The sequence below is a fragment of the Prenolepis imparis genome, unplaced genomic scaffold (genome assembly GCF_030444845.1).
Source record: "Prenolepis imparis isolate NDT839.2.m4 unplaced genomic scaffold, iyPreImpa1.0 SCAF_365, whole genome shotgun sequence".
In the NCBI taxonomy this organism is placed as follows: domain Eukaryota; kingdom Metazoa; phylum Arthropoda; class Insecta; order Hymenoptera; family Formicidae; genus Prenolepis; species Prenolepis imparis.
The window spans coordinates 16129-31834 of NW_028141523.1; the positions used below are offsets into that span (position 1 = coordinate 16129).

Below are 15706 nucleotides of genomic sequence, written 5' to 3' on the forward strand. Positions count from 1 at the left end.
CAGTTGTCATATTGGTGTTTCAAAGAAAACTATTTTTAGAGCGAATAAGCTTTTTCCTAAATTGACATGATGCCCACGTTTATGCTAACAAATCTCAGGGAACATCAGACGCTGATTTTTTTCAAACTTTTACAGTTTCTCATGTCAAAAGATGGAGAAATTTGTTATTGTTTTTGATTGGCTATCGCATGGCTTTTAGCCAATCAACTTGCAACTTTTCTGTAAGAGCCGAATTTGCGCATACGTTTCTTTTGCGAATGAATTCAAGAATCGAGCCCTGGTACCTTGTCGACCATGTCGGAATCGTGACGTCAGAGGCGAGAAAACACACGCTAAAATTTTTAAGATGCCATTTCTAAATAAAAACATATTTGCATAAAATAACACTTAAGATCTCTTTAATACACTTCTAAAAAACGACGAAAACTATCCTTTTTCCTTTATAATCAATCAACAGGTGTAAAATATAATATTATGAGGCCCAGTCCGTCTGGTCTTTGCACATGCGCAGTCATTCCGCATGTCAAAGTTTAATATCTCGATTATTTTACGGTTGTTGATTGACTGTCAAGGGAAAAGAATAGTTTTCGGCGTTTTTTAGAAGTGTATTAAAGAGATCTTAAGTGTTATTTTATGCAAATATGTTTTTATTTAGAAATGGCATCTAAGAAATCTCAACGTGTTATTTCTCGCCTCTGACGTCACGATTCCAATATGGCTGCGGTGAGCACCCAGGAGCCTCGGATCTACAATAGATGTAGTAAGCTTTAGGGTCATTCCACAATAGGTTGCAAATGTCCTCGTTGCCAGTTGACAATTGCGAATTGACCAATCAGAGCAAAGCAACTTGTCAGCTAATTGGTCAATCTGCAACTGTCAACTGGCAACGGGGGTATTTGCAACCTATTGTGGAATGACCCTTAAGGTGATGCTGGAGTGTACTCTGTTTTACCGACGAAATGTTAATTTTTATAACTTTATGTTTATTTTTTATTGGTTTTATGCAGGGACCCGGACCGAACCGGAACCAAAACCGATAACCGTTCCATAACCGTTTTTTTAGTAGAACCGAAACTGTAAACCGTATTGAAATTCTATTAAATTTATAACACCGGAACCATAACCGGACCGTTAAATTATTTTCGGTTTACGGTTCTTTTCGGTATTTTTTTCTGTTTTTGCGCAAATGACGGAAATGTCATGATAACTGTCTCCTCGAAGTGCAATTATAATTATTTTCTAAATATTCTGAAACGTGTATGTATTATCGCAATAGTGATAGCAGTGAGAATATTATATTTTCCGTTTTATATATATATATATATACATATATAAAGTATATATAAATTATATTACTTTAAAAAATTATTAATTTTTATGACATATGAAAATATATTTATATATGTACCTATCTATATTATATATACCTATATCTAAATATATTTTCATGTATAATATAAAGTGTTGTTTATTTATATGTCATAAAAATTAATAATAATTTTTTAAAGTAATATAATTTAAAAATTAATTAGAAAAACGAAAAGTAAAAATTTTTAAAAACCGGAACCGTAACCGAAAAAATCATAATTTAAACGGTTTCGGTTTTTTTATTTATCAAAAAACCGAAACTGGAACCGGAACAGTTATTAAATATTTTATTAAACCGTAACCGAAACCGAACCCTAATTTTGTTTCGGTCCGGATCCCTGGTTTTATGTACTGAGAACTTTATTGCGCATCTGTACCAATATCGGGGAACCAATTTATTGCTCTTTTTTATGTTATTATTTCGGTTTTGCACATGTTTTACATAAATCAAATTTTTTGTTTTTTTTTAAGGTTAAACTTCTAAACTCAATTTTAAAGGTTTCCTGTTATTCTTTCACATGCTCTCCTTGCCTTCCTGAGCTTATTTTGTATTTGCAAACTGTATAACTTTAATAAAAAATAAATATTTGTATGAACTGACAGCTTGTTGGTAAATTTTCAAAATTTTTTCTTTTTTCTTAATCAAAGATGACCACCCATGCCTTTATTAACATATGTACTTTAATCCCTGAAAAGGATTTTTAATTTTATAAAAGCAATAAAAAATAAACAAAATCACAAATTATAATAAATTTTGTCGGTAAAACAGAGTCAACTCCAGCATCACCTTAAGCTGAGAAATTAACCAATCATATTCGATTATTCTTCTCACATTCAACTATGATTGGCTCGTTGTCAGTTGACAGTTGCGGATTGACCAATCAAAGCAAAGTAACTTGTCAGCTGATTGGTCAATTTACAACTGTCAATTTGTAACCTATTGTCGAGTAAAGCCTAGTCTACAATAGAGTCGTAAGGTCGTAAACGTAAGAAATTGACCAATCAGAATTGAATTCGAGGAGAATAATCGACTGTGATTGGTCAATTTCTTACGTTTACGACCTTACGACTCTATTGTAGACTAGGCTTAACCCTTAGGGTCATTCCACAATAGGGGTGCGTTCGTAAACCTTATTCTATGAGGTATAGGTTAACTTTACGGGGACTAGGCAGGTGAATGTGTAGGGACACATCGATCTCCAAGGACTACCTAAAGTTTATGAACGATCTTGAGGTAAAACGATCGCGTAAGATAAATTTGTCAAATGTAATTATCATCATATTATTTTGAATAATTATCTTCATCACTGTTTATTTGTAGAATTCTAATGTAGATGAACTTTAATCTCAGTTTAATTTACTTTTTATTTTTTTTTAACTTTTAGAATTAGAAAAAGATGAAAAGTAAGTTAAACCAAAATTAAAATTAATTTGCGTTAAAGAAGTGATATATAATATTTAGAAATAAATGAAAAAATCATACAAATTAACAATTAGTATTAATAATCTTATCGACTTCTAATATTACTATATATTTACCATTCATTATTCAATGTTCGAACTCCTTCTCATCTCCACCATAAAGCATACCTCCAGACATCTTGGAAGATTGTAGGATTTCTTCAAGTGGTAAAATGTGAAAAGTGCGTTTCTGCGCATGACGGGTAAACTCTACCTCAGTCGCGAGCAGGGGTGCGTTCAGAAACAACACTCGGGAGCACCCGACCACCCAATTGCCGTTCAAAAATCAATCGAGAGCACCATAGTATTATTTGGGTGGCCCGTTCAGAAACGTCCCGGGTACTCCCTATTGAGTGACTTTTGCACCCTGCTCTTTCATCAGAGTGTGAAAATCTCCCGATCGAGAGTATGTCGTTCAGAAACGTACATACCGAGGAGACCACCTTATCCCCACCACTTCACTCACCCGAACTCCCGGCAATCATCTTCTAAAGCGGGGAGCACACAAACTTGCATAGGCGCATAAGCGTATACATAAGAAATTTGATTGGTTTATTTTCTTATGCATACGTTTATGGACCAATCAAATTTCTTATGCATACGCTTATCAGTGTGTGAGACGGGCCGGTCTATTACAAAAATATTTATATTTTTAATAATATTATTAATAATTAATAATATTACAAAAAATTTTGCAGAATTATGTGATCATGATACATCTTTTTATCTGTACCAGAGAGAAGCCTGAGAGAGGCCATGCCGGCGATTTTCGTGGGACGCTTTTACTAGGCCGTACAGCAGCGCCGTGCATCCACTTTTAGGAATTGGAACTACGTATCCACATCCACTTTTCGATACCATCGATTATTTGGTTCATATCCGTGCTAAATACATTCACTTTCATTTCTAGAAGTAAAATCTAAAATCATTTCTTACGCATGTGTGTCCACACATCTTATATCCATAAATTATAGATAAGAAATACATTTCGCGTATATAAATAAATTTATAAAAAGATATATATATATATATATTTTATATGCGATATTTTACATTTTAACATATACATATATACACTACGTACGCGCACGGATGAATATATATTATATATATGTGCGCATATATACAATTAAAATAGTAAAAGTAAAATTATATAATTATATAAAATTATATATAATTATATAAAATTAAAAATATAATTATATAAAATTAAAATTAAAATTATATAATTAAAATAGTAAAAGTAAAATTATATACATTTTATAATATATTTATTTACTGAATTTTTGCAATTAAAAGACATCAACACGACTTAAATCGGATAATTTTTGATTATTCATATATATTTATTAATTAAAAATTATCCGATTCATGCGTCATCGTGTGTTTGATGTCGTTCTAATAACTGTAAAAATTTCATTAATCTATTATACATTTACTTTCAAAAAGGTAAAATAAAAAATAAAGGTTTAAGTCCTTATATATTTCATAAGACATTTAAATTCGTGATTATATATTTGTTATTATATATATATATATATATATATAGATTAATTATATTAAAGGTCTCCGGATGTCAAAGCGAGAGGACGAGAACGATGAGAGAGCAAAACGAGATCATGTCGTCAGTTTGGCAGTCTTTTACGCGAGGCTTTCTTCATTTATAGTATTTCACGAATACATATGTATATGGATATGTCATCTTACTATAGAAAATAACATTTTTATAATTCGCATTTTGTCTGCTGAAAATAATTTTAATGGATTAAAGATTAAATCATCCGATTTATGTCGTGTTTGGTGTCATTTTAATCGCTAAAATTTCATTAATCCATTAAAATTATTTCCAAATCGATAAAATACAAATTAAAAGTTTTAATTTTTATGTATAAAATGTTTATATTCGCGTGAATTATCGTAGATAAGGAAAGGTTCCCGATGTCGTCGAAGCGAGAGCGAGAACGAATAAAGAGCGAGCGAGATGACGTATCATCAAAGAGTTCCGAAGTCTCCTCGCGAGGCTTCCTTTATCTAATCTTTCATATATCATATGTCATGTTACTATAGAAAATAAAATTTTGATAATTCGCAATATATCGAATTGAAAATAATTTTAACGGATTAATGAGACTTTTGCGATTAAAATGACACCAAACACGACATAAATCGGATGATTTAATCTTTAATCCATTAAAATTATTTTCAGCAGACAAAATGCGAATTATAAAAATGTTATTTTCTATAGTAAGATGACATATACATATACATATGTATTCGTGAAATACTATAAATGAAGAAAGCCTCGCGTAAAAGACTGCCAAACTGACGACATGATCTCGTTTTCCTCCTCGCTTCGACATCCGGAGACCTTTAATATAATTAATCTATATATATATATATATATATATATATATATATATATATATAATAACAAATATATAATCACGAATTTAAATGTCTTATGAAATATATAAGGACTTAAACCTTTATTTTTTATTTTACCTTTTTGAAAGTAAATGTATAATAGATTAATGAAATTTTTACAGTTATTAGAACGACATCAAACACACGATGACGCATGAATCGGATAATTTTTAATTAATAAATATATATGAATAATCAAAAATTATCCGATTTAAGTCGTGTTTGATGTCTTTTAATTGCAAAAATTCAGTAAATAAATATATTATAAAATTATAATTTTACTTTTACTATTTTAATTGTATATATGCGCACGTATATATAATATATATTCATCCGTGCGCGTACGTAGTGTATACATATATGTATATGTTAAAATGTAAAAATATCGCATATAAAATATATATATATCTTTTTTTAAATTTATTTATATACGCGAAATGTATTTCTTATCTATAATTTATGGATATAAGATGTGTGGACACACATGCGTAAGAAATGATTTTAGATTTTACTTCTAGAAATGAAAGTGGATGTATTTAGCACGGACATGAACCAAATAATCGATGGTATCGAAAAGTGGATGTGGATACGTAGTTCCAATTCCTAAAAGTGGATGCACGGCGCTGCTGTACGGCCTAGTAAAAGCGTCCCACGAAAATCGCCGGCATGGCCTCTCTCAGGCTTCTCTCTGTCTGTACATATACCTCACTGATGCTATGTCCGCCGCGCATGCGCGAGAAAACCCGGCCCGTCTCACAACACTGACGCTTATGCGCCTATGCAAGTTTGTGTGCTCCCCGCTTAAGTATTGTTTCTGAACGCAGCCCAGGGTACATAAGGAGCACCCTGGGTAATTCCTCAAGAACTTTCTGAACACATGTGGGTAAAGGTACCTTTTCATGTGTCGCTCATCGCTCGTTTTCGGCGATATAATGACGTCACGTAATCGCTAGCGACATGATTTTCTAGTTGGATTTTTCTAACTACAAGCGATATTAACAAGTGTGAAAGCAACTTTGAAATTTATGAATCAAATGGATAATCAAAGTGTAAATAATTTTATAATGAATATTAAACATATATAATAATAATATTTTATAATGTTATTTTATATGTAATGAAAATGTAAATATAAATCTGTTGATATAGGTTATGTCAAAAATATAACAATCTTTTATATAACAGCAAGAAAGGATTTAATTAAATTAAATATTTTTTGTAGATTGAGTATGTTTACACATGCGGAATATGTGAGACTATATGTGATGCAGATGAAATATCAACACATCAATGTCTCGAAGGATATTCCAATTGTACTACGGATGAGAATTTGTATTTTTATCCTGTTTTAGGTAGAATGTTAATATTCATAAATTTTATTTAAGTTAATTACAAAATAAAAATATTTTTTTAAATTAGTTAATTACTCAATCTACAAAAAATATTTAATTTAATTAAATGCTTTCTTGCTGTTATACAAAAGATTGTTATATTTTTGACATAACCTATATCAACAGATTTATATTTACATTTTCATTACATATAAAATAACATTATAAAATATTATTATTATTATATATGTTTAATATTCATTATAAAATTACTTACACTTTGATTATCCATTTGATTCATAAATTTCAAAGTTGTCTTTCACACTTGTTAATAATATCGCTTGTAGTTAGAAAAATCCAACTACAAAATCATGTCGCTAGCGATTACGTGACGTCATTATATCGCCGAAAACGAGCGATGAGCGACACATGAAAAGGTACCTTAAAGATAGCTTTTCCACCATTGATGTGTTTTTTGACTTTCTGAACGAGTTCAGAGACATTTATACCCTGCGGGTAACGTTTACGAACGCAGCCTAGGTTGCAAATGCCCTCGTTGCCAGTTGACAATTGCGGATTGACCAATCAGAGCAAAGCTACTTGTCAGCTGATTGATCAATCCGCAATTGTCAACTGGCAACGAGGGCATTTGCAACCTATTGTGGAATGACCCTTATAGTTGTATATAATATAGATTGTACATATATAATATACACACATGTAGTTACACATATGAATATCTACCGGTCTGATTTTGGCATTACATTTTATCGTGTAATCGCTTGTGATATCGCTTGTATTTTTGCTTAATAATAACTGTGTGCGGTTATTTGTTACTTGTGTGTAGAAAAGAAAATAACGTTTATTTCTCGCCGGCGCTAATTAGGGTGAATCTGCGTCTAATTAATACTGGATAATTTGGTTAATTCAATCTTCTTTGTCTATTATAGGTAAGATTTTGAAATCGAAGCGAATTACTACTTCACAACAGCACTAATTAAATTTTATTAATTAAATTATATTAATACAAAACAATAATTTCAAGGACGATCTGATTGCATATAACAAACTCAAATTTTATACAGTAATAATTTTTTTCTATTAGATGGTTAATTAAAATTATACACGATGTTGTAGATGAAATTTTATTGTATTGAAACAGACAAAATTACATCTTTTTTTACATTATTTTATTACAATATAAAATGTAAGTACCATTTTAACTGAGCTATTTATTTTTTCATAATTTTTAAATTAAATTAATGATTAAGATTTATAATTGCATACAATAGTTACATTGCATAAAAAATTTTATTTTGTTATTAGAATTTATTTATTTCATTTTTATCAATTATTTAATCAATTATAATTCGTCATTGACAATGTAATGTATTGAATTATTTCATTTTATATAATTTTTTGTATAATTATTAATATTACGGAACATACTATTATCGTTAAAAATGTTTGCGTTTCTATACATGTATATGTATATTTTTAATTGCCTAGTTCAATCTTGCAAAAAGAACAAAGATTTTGTAATCCAATGTGTAATTAGTCTGTATACATATATATTAGGGATTATTGCTGCATGTTATTGTATATGTTATGTTTTTGCTTATCTCTTGAGTGATATTATTGAATTACGCAGAATTATTGAAATAATCGATATGGAACCATCGGCGTCTTTTTAATTGCAATGTTCACACGGTGGTTTAGGATATTTAAGATAGGTATGCGGAATTTTTAGTTTTTATTCAAATATAATGCAAGTTTTAAACAGTTTGACAAAATTTAACAATTAAAATAACACATGTTAGAAAAATTAACTAATTTAATTACTTAAAAATCTAATTTATCTGGCAAAGAGAGAGAGAAAAAGAGAAAAGAAAAAGTACAAAATTAACAAAAAAATGTTATATTTTTTTTAGACTACGTCAGTATGATTCACAAAGGACCACGTCCCTTAGTATTATGCGGCCCTTCGGGTAGTGGAAAGAGTACTTTGATAAAGCGATTGTTTGACGAGTTTCCTGATACCTTCAAGTTTTCGGTATCTCATACAACCAGAGTGCCCAGGCCTGGCGAAGAGGATGGGACGCACTATCACTTTACGAATAAGGAGAAAATGGAAGAACAGATCAAGAATGGCGAGTTTATTGAAAGCGCTACATTTAGCGGGAATTTATATGGCACTAGGTATTAAGAAAAAAAATATGTAATATATCTAGATGTAAATATAATATAAATATATTGAAATAACACGATTTAATTGCCTTTGTAGCAAGCAGGCGATTGAAGAAGTGCAACGTTTGGGAAAGATATGCGTATTAGACATTGACATACAGGGTGTAAAACAAATAAAATGCACCCATCTTAATCCACTTTACGTTTTCATAAAACCGCCATCGGTTCTGGAGTTGGAGCTACGGTTGAAAACTAGGAACACAGAAACTGAAGAGTCATTGCAACGCAGATTGGCAGTTGCCAAAACTGAACTTGAATATGGTATGCTCACATATTATAAAAAATATTATACAAACATATTATAAAAAAAAGTTTGCTTATAAAACGTATTTATAGAGATAAAATGGATATCCAAACCCATTTGAAATAGAAAATGCAAAATAGTTGGAACCTTTCCATTTGAAAATGCAAAATACTTGTTAAATACCCATAAAATAGGAAATGAAAAATAGGTATTTTTATAATGATGCTTTAAAATAAAAATAATTTTATTTAAATATTTATATTTTTATATTTATTTATATTTAAATTCTTATTTTTTATTTATATTTCTTACTATTATTTCTTATACCTAAATTTTTATTTTTTAAATATAAACTTGAATTATATAAATATTTACATATGGAATTACAAAAAATGTTTGCCTATATTTTTTAGACATTTATTTATTCTTTTAAAATAACATTTTGATTACAATGCTCTTTAAAAATCAAATATGCCTTCAGAAAAAAAATTTAAAGAGAAGGTTCCCTATTTTTTTCTATAAGGTTTCATAATTAGAACCAGCGATGTTAGAATGAGGTGGTATCAATGGCATTATTGCGTTTTACACATACATGTTATTGATACCTCGATTAATTTTTAATTTGCAAAAAAATGCATTTGAAATAAAAAATGGGTGAAAACCATTTAAATGGAAATGTAAAATAGTTTCTCAAAAAAATGTATTTGAAATGCAAAATACAAAATAGGCACTTCACATTTTGTATTTCCATTTTAAATGCATCTTTTAAATAATGCACATCTCTGCATATTTATCAGATTACTCTTTAAAATCTGCATAATATATATTTATGTTTATAGGTGAAACACCGGGTAACTTCGATATTATCATAGAAAATGATAATTTGGAAACAGCATACAAGGTTTTACACAATTTTATATTGACCAATTTTAATCTTCAATGCAAAACAGGTGAATAAAACTGTTCTGTTTTTGTTTTTGATGCAAATGATATTGATCTTTCTACTGTGTGTTAAATGTATATACCACACAAGTATTTTCATTACAAAGATCATTACATTGTGATCACAAATATGATAATACAATGGAATCTCTTAATATGGAAGAGATTTTACGAGGTTCCACTGTATAATAATTTGAGATTCTCTACAAAAATATTCAGTCAAAACAACGAGTTAGTCTAGAGACGAAATTTGATGGATTACTCGTATATTAGGACACAGAATAGCTTGACAAAATGTTGAGAAATTATTTTAATACATTTAATCGACATATACATATAATTAAAATATGTATACATGTGACTTATGAGTTAAAATTATAGCTGTAAATTCATGTTACTAATTGTGTATTTTTACGTTCGCATATTTATACTTGCTATATTTAAATTATTGTTATTTTTCTGAAAATAATGATAAATGCAACAGTCGCATATTTTTATTACAGTAAATTTTTCAGTAATTTGATAATTATAAAGCAAATTATGAAAGAAAAAGAGTTCCATTATAATGTTGATGCAATATATTGCACTAAATACATATATATATTTTAGCTAATTTTTCTTTATTAAAAATAAAAGATCCACTCTTTTATAGAAGTAAGACAAAATTTTCAGAGTAGAATTTTAGCTAGCATTCAAAAAGTAACTTAAAGAGATAAACATAGAGTTTTAGCTGTAGCTAACTGAGACTATTCACCAAAAAAGGTTGTGTTCCAATAGAGTAGGCTATCTGTAAAATATACTTACGATTTCGTACTTATCTTCGTGATAAATATACAAACATAATATAGTCATTCCTGGTTTACATCGTGACAGTGTCAGATTTCATATGATCATGCCAAGTACTTAGAACTAAGATTATAAAAAAAATGTAAACATTCCTGTAAAATTTGCGTTTACATTATAAATAACTATTTATATTTTTATTAAAAAAATTGTAAAAGAAAAATATTTCCTAAGTTATTAAGGTAAAACTATATGCTTGTTTCATACGCTTACGAGTTTCAATACGCTTGCGCGCAGTTGGAAAACTTTAATTGTCTATAGTTTAATAATTTATAATTTGACTTAAAAAATCGGTATATTATATAAAATATATTTTTATGAGTCTGATTATATATAACATAGAAAAATGATGGGGAATTACTAGAAGCCAAGTTACATTATACATAATAAACCGAATTTGCTCTTGCATCTTAAAATGAGATATTATAAACAAAGAAAAAAAAATATCTAGAATTAAAACATTAACCTAAAATTAACATTAACCTAATGTTAATTAACATTAACATGTTAACATGTAAATTAACATTAACCTCAGGTTAGTGTAACTTATAGAGATAAGTGTCGCGGAAAATATTTTATTGTAGGTATATACGCTATTACAGAGAATATATGATGTTACGCATGTATAGATTCAATGGTATATTCAATAAATAGTTTGAGATAGATATATCATTTGTCAATATTATTCGCGGTAATGTAAAACAGCGAGAGAACAATATAAATATAATCCATCACACAATTAGTATCATTATTATTATCGCGCAAGGAAATAATATGTTATTAATTAATCTATTATGTTTTGATTCATAAATAAATTCCACTATAGATAATTACATTGAATCATTTCTTTTGAGAAATCATGAATTTTTTAAATAAAAAACGAAGCAATTACAGCAACTGTATATGTGCATCAACTGCAGCGAATATAAGTAAAATTACAGAAAAAGCGACCCTTATCAATCGGAAAAATGATTTTGCTACACCGACCACATACGGTGAAAATAACTCGGGAAATAATTCTGGACTTTTTATGGTCAGTTCTATCTCATTCTTCTTATTCTTTAAACCTTGTCACATCGAATTTTCATCTATTCAGGTCTCTTCAGAATTCATTAAATGGAAAAATTTTTTTCATAATAATGCTGAGATCGATGAATTTGTAAAAAAAACTTTTTTTTACGATCGAAATACGTATCGAAATCTCCAAAATTTTTCGAGGAAGAAATTAATAAATTATCGTCTAAATAAGAACACAAGTTGTACTTAATAATGAAGAATATATAACAGATTTAGAATTAATTAGAATATACAAGGTGAGTCACTAGAAATTGCCTTCTAAAATATCTTCATAAATATTGATTTTAGACAAAAAAGTTTAAAACAAAAATTAAATTACTTTGATAAGACTACATTTTTGTAATCTTAGGCAACACTTAGAGCAACACTTTGAGCACCATATTAAATAAGCCTGTATAATTAACAGATTAGAATTTATTGTAAATAAAGTATAAGATTATTTCTCCCTGATAAAGTGAACTGAAATGTTCGTGAAAGGTTGGAATCGAACAAAAAGTCTACGCGGTTCAAACCCGAAAACCAATTCTAATTATTGTAAATAATTTTAAATATAAAAATTCAGCTTTTTTTAAGTAAAACGAAACTTATTTATGAATCAATTTAATACTCTTCCTTTGTTCAACAAAAGTTTTTCACTCAAGCATTTTTTATCTCTTTTTTTTCCTCAGACTGGTGACGATGAATAGAATAATCTCGTTTAGGCCATTCACCGTGATGATGACGAGTTTTATGTCGCGGCAATTCGCTTACCTCTATAGATGTTATTTTGACGTTATTTTTTTCTACTCGGCTGTTTTTATCGGTGATCTCTTGACGAATAAGATTGTCGCCATAATTCCTTGGCGTAGGAGTGTCTATTACTTTTTCAGCCTGTTGAGCGACTCGTGGGATAGGTTTCCTGAAGAATGTGTATCTAATTAATTGGGGCCGTGGTTGAAAAATACTCTCCGGAAGTGACGAGCCGGAAGTAACATCGATCGACAGCTGATGCGCATCAGCAGCTTGATTATCGCTCATTATCTTCGTCATTGTATTTCCCTCCGCGTTATTGATTTCCTCGAAGTAATTAGGATGCTGTTTAATCGCATCACGTGCTTCCAATTTTTGTAATATCCCAAGATTAGGTTGTCCCAATTGATCGAAGGATCTTTGCCGATTATTTTGAAACGGAGAACTATTGTTTTCCTCATTTTCATGGCTCTCTCTAGGATAGATCCTCTGCTGCATCAGCCAATTTTGATCGACAGTTGCGCGATCAGATAGATATCTTTCGAGAGTGTTCCAGTTTTCCAAATCCCGAGAAATGGCTCTTCTAACGAGCCTGGAAATTTCATTGATATTCGCAGTTTGACGAATTTTTTCATTGTCGAGCATCATCTCGGCCGAGTACGCGAAACGCTCGAAGGGCATCTGAAAACTCGTTTCCAGCACTTTTTGATTTTCATCTAGGTTGCGTTTTTCTATATGAGTCTTGACATAGTCTGGATAATAAGCTTCATAAAATACCGGTCCTTTGTCCAAGTTGTAACTGTCATATCTATATCGTGCAATGCAACACGATGAGGAAAAAAGCAATATTTGTGCTTTCACAATACAATAAAATTCAATTAAGTTACATCTAAAAGCTTTTAATAACAAATTCTCCCGGGAAGACTATCGATTATTGAAAATGATATATAGTAGTCACCTAGATATTTTTGGATTCTCTGCGATGGTGGCGGCCACAATAATGAAGGATGATATATCTATGTAAAAGAATATATTTTTGTTTACGAAATACTGGGACAAACTTCTAGGGTTTGTATTCCTCACGTCAAAATAAAGAAAAAAGTTTATATACAGGGTGTCCCAGAATTAACGTATCACCTCTGTTAATGGGAGATTCCTAAGATTATTTGGAGACGATTTTTCTTCAGGAAAAATGTCGAGGGAGGTCATTATTTTTTGCAAGTTTCCAATTTGTGCCATCATGTATCTTTGTCTATAAGCCTTAAATTAAAATTCGATTAAAGTAAAACTCTACTTGAAATTAACTGAAGAATATGTGGTTTAATATTTTATTTCCACAAGGCTTAGTTTGCGAAAACCCCTTTATTTTTAATCGCTTATAACTCGAAAATTATTGGTGGCTCGACATTTTTGCTGAGAAAAAAATTGATTAAATCCTGAGACACCTTTATGTCCAGCAATATAATCGCCTCATCTATCATGTATAGATAGAGAGCAAATGGAATAGGAAAGTTCTCTATCGTTTTGCAATCTTCGCAATAATTAATGAGAAATTAATTAAAAAAGATTGCCAATTGTTACACAGCTGCTGGGTGCAATATACACTCGTCAACAAAATTAACGCATATGTATTTTAAGTCAAAATTTCGCATAATTTCAAATAAGCATAACTCCGCTAAAAATGATCGTATTTGAAAAATTTTTTTTTCACTGTCAAGCTTGAAGTCTCTACTTTAAAAACCATTCGTCAGATTTTTAATTTATCCTTCCCCCCCGTACGCCACTGCTTCAAAAGTAAGGACGTGTTTTGTCTCTAAAAAATTGCGTACTTTGACGCACTCCACGGGGTGGAATAAATTTTTTTCGCAAATCTTATCATAACTATCGTAAAATGTGGACTTTTTACTACAAATTTTTAAAAAAAGCAAAGTTTGTACGATTTTTTTTCGCGGAGTTATTACATATGAAAGTTACCCATTTTATTTCAATTAATTTCTCATTAATTATCGCGAAGATCGCGAAAGGTACTTTCCTGTTCGATTTAACCCGCTCTTGCACACCTAACCAGACACCCTGTATATACAGGGTGTAACTGAAAATACATATGGAACATACCAGATTCTGTGGCCAATTTGGAAACAATTTTGCCTCAGCGAAAATATCGAAGGTCATCATTTTTTGCATGTTCCCAATTTTTGCCATCTTGTATCTTTGTAACTAAACCCTTAATTAATACTCTATTAAAGTAAACTCTACTTGAAGTTAACTGAAGAATGTAATTTTGTTAATATTTTAACTCTACAAAGTTTACTTTGTGAGAAGCTCTTCTTTTTTAATCACCGATAACTTGAAAATTATGTGCCTCGACATTTTCACTGAGGAAAAATCGTCTCCATAAATTGGCCAGAGAATTTGATAGTGTGCTCCGTATATGTTTGTTCAATTACACCCTGTATATATACATACCTAAACAGATAATAATTAGAATCGTTGCTAATGATGTGTATCTTCGAGAAGCCATGACTATATAATCGAGCAACAACCCACGACTGAATTTCCTCAAGAGAGAGGGAGGCGCATGTTGCGCCTATTTTTGGAGATTCTTAATATAAATCTAGTTTTCGGAATGTCGCTTTAACGCTAACTCGTTTTGCACGACCGTCGTTAGTTCGAATAATTAATTAGATTTCGCGAATAAAGAATATCTTGGAATTAAATCGATAAAAAAGGGACACGTGTAGTTCATTATTTTGTTCGATTAATCAAACTCAAGACCGCTGCGAATAAAACAGCTGCGTTGACCGAATCATTTTGGTGTATCATAAATACAGTATTGTCACGCGAGAACGTATATATCGGATCTTTTTATCAGACATAAAGTCTTCTATAATTAAGCTAGCACTCCAAATTGTTTTGTGTAAAGTTTAAATAACCAACATCGATGAAAAAGTTTACGAGAACAAACTTATCTAGAATAAACGAAGTTATTATCGCCAGCTTTGTATATTAAATGACTGTATAAGAAATGTATTAAAATATT

At 30.1% G+C, this 15706-nt stretch overlaps 2 protein-coding genes across 3 annotated transcripts; one reads left to right on the plus strand and one right to left on the minus strand.

Annotated features, from left to right (window-relative positions):
- The first annotated feature begins 7233 nt into the window (after positions 1-7233).
- On the plus strand, positions 7234-11306 carry LOC145948394 (guanylate kinase-like). Of its 2 annotated transcripts, XM_083058083.1 has the most exons (5): positions 7234-7534; positions 8236-8317; positions 8516-8783; positions 8869-9092; positions 9915-11306. In XM_083058083.1, exons 2-5 carry the CDS (start codon positions 8284-8286, stop codon positions 10031-10033), a joined length of 645 nt encoding a protein of 214 aa, XP_082914209.1. In that variant the 5' UTR covers positions 7234-7534; positions 8236-8283; the 3' UTR covers positions 10034-11306. The 2 variants fall into 2 exon arrangements, with proteins under 2 accessions (XP_082914209.1, XP_082914210.1); XM_083058084.1 differs by lacking the exon at positions 8236-8317 and having other exon boundaries at positions 7240-7534.
- Positions 11307-11462: 156 nt separating this feature from the next.
- Positions 11463-15217, minus strand: LOC145948393 (uncharacterized). Its single transcript, XM_083058082.1, has 3 exons — positions 15133-15217; positions 13625-13682; positions 11463-13474 (listed from the first exon to the last, which is right to left on the minus strand). The coding sequence occupies exons 1-3, from the start codon at positions 15185-15187 to the stop codon at positions 12574-12576; spliced, it is 1014 nt and encodes a 337-aa protein (XP_082914208.1). The 5' UTR covers positions 15188-15217; the 3' UTR covers positions 11463-12573.
- Between the last annotated feature and the right edge of the window lie 489 nt (positions 15218-15706).